The sequence below is a fragment of the Vicia villosa genome, unplaced genomic scaffold (assembly GCF_029867415.1).
Source record: "Vicia villosa cultivar HV-30 ecotype Madison, WI unplaced genomic scaffold, Vvil1.0 ctg.001053F_1_1_3, whole genome shotgun sequence".
NCBI lineage: Eukaryota > Viridiplantae > Streptophyta > Magnoliopsida > Fabales > Fabaceae > Vicia > Vicia villosa.
This window is the reverse complement of record NW_026705463.1, coordinates 104,876-111,184: the sequence shown is the minus strand read 5'-3', so window position 1 is coordinate 111,184 and position 6,309 is coordinate 104,876. Positions and strand designations below refer to the sequence as shown.

At 31.9% G+C, this 6,309-nt stretch overlaps 1 protein-coding gene across 1 annotated transcript; it reads right to left on the bottom strand.

Moving 5' to 3' along the window:
- Positions 1-2,546: 2,546 nt before the first annotated feature.
- On the bottom strand, positions 2,547-3,559 carry LOC131632951 (E3 ubiquitin-protein ligase CIP8-like). The gene has a single exon (XM_058903663.1). It carries the CDS (start codon positions 3,258-3,260, stop codon positions 2,547-2,549), a length of 714 nt encoding a protein of 237 aa, XP_058759646.1. The 5' UTR covers positions 3,261-3,559.
- Positions 3,560-6,309: the final 2,750 nt, after the last annotated feature.

The following is a 6,309-nucleotide window of genomic DNA, read 5'->3' as shown; positions in this document are numbered from 1 at the left end:
ATTTCCAGTGTCCATGCTTCATAGGTCGTATTTTATTGACTATTTTTGTTCTTGGAATATGCTTCTTTGCATATATTCTACAACAACTAACTGCAGCAGTCTTAAAATAAAGGTCCGCGAATGTGATTTGAGCTGCAATGCGACCATAATTGAGTCTGCATCGGCCGAATTTGACTGCAGTTCTCCGCATATCAAAGATTTATACAGACGCAACCGCTATTTAAACCCGGGTCATTACATTTGTTTGACATTTTCCCTGATATAAATATTTGATTTGTTATTTGCTTAGCCTTTTCAAAACTTCCGATGGATGTTGCAGATATGTTCTTCTGTTGAAAGTTTGAAGCTAAGAAAGAAAATACGGATGATGGAAATTCAGAGGGAAAAGTAGTTAATTGCTAAAGGGAAAAGTTAACTGTGAATTAGGTTCTTTCCCTTTTGAAAATAAGTGTTTCTCTTCTAGTGTTTATAAAGGGGATGCTAATTTGGTTTCGGCTTCTCAGGGAATTGATCTTGAGTTATTTAGCAATGATACTTCTGATTGAAGGTGTGTTTGATGTTCGACATATGTTAGAATTCAATGCTTAAATGTGTGTTTACATTCAATTATTTTACTGTCTAAAAATATTATCGGCTTGCAAGTGTTGTGTCTATATCTGTGTCAATGTTTCATGGATTCGGTGTTTATAAAACTAGTCATTTTTCATCCACTTGCAGGATCATCGCCGTCATCATCTAAGGTTGCAAGTGCAAACAATAGGACTAGTACTCAAGAACAAACTATGGACACGGCGGATAATTTCATGTCATCTGCATATCAAATTGGATAACTATACACACAAATATCTATTGTGAGTTTTTGATCGGTTATCTATGTGTATCATTGACCTCTTGAATTGAAAGTGTGTCTAGTATCCGACTCATGTCATATCTATATCAACACATGTTTTTCATTTATTTGGTGATTACAAGTCAGTATCGTGTCAGGTGTCTGTGCCACTTGTGACAGTGTTGGATTGATTACGTTTGTGGTTGCGAGGTCATATAAGATGCATATAATTTATTTTCACCATGTTAGATTACACATACATAATCTGACCTAATGAAGCTTGATTTCTATAATGTATTGAGTATCTGCTTAATGTTATCTTAATGCATTGTTGTGCTTGGTGTTCATGTTAGAGTGAGGAGGAATATTGGTTAAGTGTACTTTTGTTGCTTTGTAGGGCACAAATGCAGAAGATTACTACGAAAGCGTGTAAGGAGCTTGGTATAAGAGCTCTTCCGAGTAAACGGGTGAGTATGATTCTGCAGAAAACTCTATAGGTTTTGCTTGTTGATAGAAATGAGTTAGTTTTCTTAATGAATGACAGTCCGATACACTATTTAATAAGCCTAAGTGGTCTTGAAATGTCCATGTCAAACATTGGATTGAAAAGGCTAACTTGCTCATCAGGTGAAGGTTGTGAAAATAGGTTTATAATCTGTATTCAAGTTAATAACTTAAACTTCTTATAAAAAGTAAAAAAAAGCTCGAGGAAACAGGTATATTAAAATAGGTTTTGCTGTTGTGATGGATTGATGTGTGGCTTATTTGTATTAGCGTCAGAAAAGGCCAAATGCTTGTTGAGTCAACAAGCATTTGTTGCTTTGGTGTTGACATGCTTTGGAAAATCGACAGTGTGCTAGCAATAAAGCAAACACACTTGTAGTTTGCAATGATAATCCACCGTAGGTTTGATGGCCGCTGTGTTGTGGCTGATCATATTATGAGGCCTGCAATTTCAAAGACTGTCTGGTAGACAGGTGCTAACTACAAAATGTTGGCTAAGTTAGAGGATCCAAAAGTTTGGTTTACATGTAATATATATATATGTTAGTGTTTCATCCAAAGGATTAGAAATTCTAGTCGCTGTATCAAACACAGCGGCACAAGGGTCATTTGGCGTCCCTATTTCATTTGGGTTCTATTTCCTTTTCAGAGTTGCTCCGGTGTATATCTTACTTGCATCGTTTAATCTGTTTCAGTGTTACGAGACTGTATATACCAAACATCCTGGAATGCATTTTTGACGTGTACGATATCATAGCTAAGTATGCTTCTGTAACCATTTATTATCGCAGATTTTATGAATGGATTGGAGCTCTGTGCCATTGAAGCAGACACTACTCGCGCTAACCTAACTCTTTCAGTTGCGATTTCGACTCGGTATGTATACGCGACATAAGAAAAGTCCTACATCAACTAAAAAAGCTGAAGCATGGGAAAGCAGCCAAGAAAGCTTCTGCAGGTTTGCATTTCCTTGCAATCCAAGATGAGTTAGATTCTGAAAATTGTGTTGACTTCTGGCTTTTGCTAGACTTGCCTCCTCCACCTGTATAATCATGCAAACTATTGCAACACAATATTCACAGAACAAAACATATAACAATTTTTTTCAGTTTTTTTAGTATGTGATTTATACTAAGAATCTTAAATATTAATAAACACTTATTGATTGAGTAAAAATAAACACATTCATTCAACATCACAGAAAAATCAGTTTTTATTCATTTGTGCTACTAGTAGGTAGCTGAAATCTACATAAAGGGCAAGAGTTGCCTACATTCAACCAATTCTTAATACAATTCGTATGAAACATATGCGAACATGGCATACAGACACCAACATTAAAATCTTCGTGGCAAATAGTACATTTTTCCGCCTCTTCAATTGTTACCATCTTCAATCCTTCAATACATGACGGTGCCGCAAGAACAAACCTAATATCTTCTTCTTCAATTCTGATTGCCTCTTCCCAACCATAGTTCCATTCATCTTCATCATTTTCAACTTCAATATCGAAGCTATAATCATCATCAATTTCAACTTCAATAACCGATCTATTATCTTCTTCTATTCTCATTTCCTCTTCCCAATAAGAGTCCCAATCATCTCCATACTCGTTTTCACCGTGATCATCTTCAACAACAGTCCACGTAACATTTGGAGTCAACCCATCATCTTGTACTTCCATCTCCATTTCTTCCTCTTCCTCCCATCTATAACTCCATTCATCTTTATTATGGTTATCTTCAATAGTCCTTGTAACAGGAGGAATCAACGCATTATCTTCATCTTCTTCAACTTGCATTTCCTCTTCATTCTCGTCCAAACAATTGCTCTCTTCATCTTCATCACACTCTTTAGAATTACGTGTAACAGAAAAATCAACTTGAATAAAAAGATCCCTCAAGTTCTTATACATCCCACTACCCATCTCACTAACACATTGCGAAATTTCTTCTACCACCAACGCAAAAGCATCTTCAGGAACACCCACTTGAGAAAGCTATGATACAATGGTAGCTTTTCGGATCACTCTATCTTCGGACACATATGAAAAGTTATAATGTATAGTATCGCTTAAAGATGAATTCATTTCATCGCTTGAAACACGAGTAGTCGTGTAATCGAATTCTATGTGTAGATACGGATCATTGTCGCATGGTACATCTGTTGAAGACATATCTAGATATGCCTTACAATAATATTCATCCATGGATGAACTTTAAAGAAACTTAGAATACTAAAAATTGTTGAACAAAGCACCTTGTGGAATTTTTTCAGTTCAGAAACGATAGAAGTATAAAGTGATGATCTTGAATGAACTAATGTATATATAACAAATTACTTGATCGGTGAGAAAAAATCTGTTGCTGAGAATATCTTAAAAAATATCTTTATTTTTAATTTGTAAATAAACTAAACAACATTACTATTTCCTTGCCTAAATATAAGATGTTTTGAATTTTTATAATTTAAAAAACATTTTTTTTGAATATAAATGCATTAATGATTGGAATACATTAAAGATTCGGAAATATTTTTTTATATCTTTTTTATATTGGTATATTTTTTTAACAATCTACTAGTATAGTATTGTAGAGATTGCAATTTAAATGCATTAATGAAAAAATCGATGTATCTTTTTTTCAATCTATACTAAATATTCTGATATAAATTTTGACTTTTTATTCTCCTAATGATCAAATTTGTAAAGGTAAAATCAATTGTAATCAAATTTAATATTTTTTATCTGAATTTTTAATGAGTTTAAAGGTAGTGTAGTGTTAGTATAAAATATTTTACTCTGTCATCACAATATTTTAAAAAATAAATATTTTATATATCAATATTTTATATGTGATTTAAAGAAAAAGGCAAATATCTATAAAAATTAACGGTCTAATGATTTAACTGTATATAAAATTATATGACAGTATAAACTGTATTTCTATTATATCAATTTTTAATTAACATAATTTATATAAATGGACTTTGAATTTAAAGAAAAAATACATATATTTTACAATGACAGTGGTTTATGATTTTTGCACACTAATTAAAAAAATAATAATATTGTCATACAATATTACATATTTATTAAATTAATCATATTAATACGTTTCAAGTAGTTTAAAGAATAACAATTAAAGAGTAAAGTAGAAAAAATAGTAATTATTTTTATTTTGAAAAATGAGAATGACATCCATTTAAAAAATATTTACTAAAACGATAGTAATTTAAAGCATAAAAATAAAAGATTATCATCTTTTTATTTATTTATTTATGTGATTTTTTTTATTAAGTATTTATGTGATCTTTTTTTTTTTTTTTTTTGGTACTTATATTTATTTATGTGATCTTTAATAACTAGTAATACTCCCTTAATTGGACACCCTTAATTGATAACATTTGTTAATAATGAAAATTTAAATTAATGAATGTCAAAATATCTCTTTTAAAAATGACACATAAGGTGTTTATCAAAAAAAAAAAAAGAGTCATAAAGTGCATATTCAATTAAGTCATGAGTCACTTTGTTTCAGCTTTAAAATAAATAATTTTTTTCTTGTATTTTTGAAAAGTTTGTAGATCTAGAAATTACACTTGCAGGATATAGAGAAAAGATCAAAAATTCTGAAGACATAGTTTCTGATAAGGATGATATATCAAAACCTTATGAAGTTTCATTAGTTCGGAAAAGGCAAAGGCAGAGACAAATGGTATCTAAAGATATTCCTCTGAGAGATAAAGCTAAACCTGTCAGTACAAGACCCACTTTCAAACAATCTGAAGAAACTCTTCTGAGATTGGTGTCTTTGATAGAACCAACTTCTTGTGAAGAAGCACTTCAAGATAATGAGTGGATATTGGCTATGCAAGAAAAGCTAAATAAGTTCTCCATAAATGATGTTTGGGACCTAGTACCAAAGCCCAAAGGAACTCATGTTATTGGAACAAAATGGGTATTTAGAAAAGAACTAAATGAGAAAGGTGAAGTTGTCAGAAACAAGGCATGATTGGTTGCACATGGTTATAGTTAACAAGAGGGTATTGACTACAATGAAACTTTTGCTTCAGTCTCCAAGTTAGAATCTATTCGTCTTCTAATCTCATTTGTTGTTAATAATAATATTATCTTATATCAAATAGATGTTAAAAGTGCGTTTCTAAACGGATATATTTCTAAAGAATTATATGTTCACCAACCTCCTTGTTTTGAGAGTACAAAGTTTCCTTAACACGGTTTTAAACTTAAGAAATTATTGTATGGTCTAAAGCAAGCTCCTAGAGCTTGGGATGATAAACTTAGTGCTTTTCTTCTGGAGAATGGTTTCTCAAGAGGCAAAGTAGATACTACTCTTTTCTATAAGAACTCTAGAAACAATCTTATGATATGTCAAATATATGTTGTGAGGGATAGAAAAACACTTAGAAAGGGGGGGTTTGAATAAGTGTAGTCTAAAAACTTGGACGATAAAAATAAATTGCACAGTTATTTTTAATCCACTAATCGTAACAGATTACAATGGTTTTCCACTTAGCCCACGACTAAGTCTTCTAGAGTATCCTGATCACAACCTGATCACTCTAGGAACAAATGCTTAGACACATGCTAAGACTTTCTTAGAGTATCCTGACCACCACGTGATCACTCTAATTACAACTGCTTAGACACAAGCTAAGACTTCCTAGAGTATCCTGATCAACACTTGATTACTCTAGTTACTTACAAATTAATGTAATCAAATAAGAGTATTACAATTGCTTCTGAAAAGCTATAATCACAACAGTGATATTTCTCTTAGAGTTTAAGCTTAATCTCACTAATATATTACAACAGCAATGTAGTGAGCTTTGATGAAGATGAAGTTTCTGAGCTTTGAGTTGAACAGCGTTTCAGCAAGTTTTTCAGAATAAGTTCGTTCAGAATTGGTAACCTTGCTTCTCATCAAAACTTCATACTTATAGGCACTTGAGAA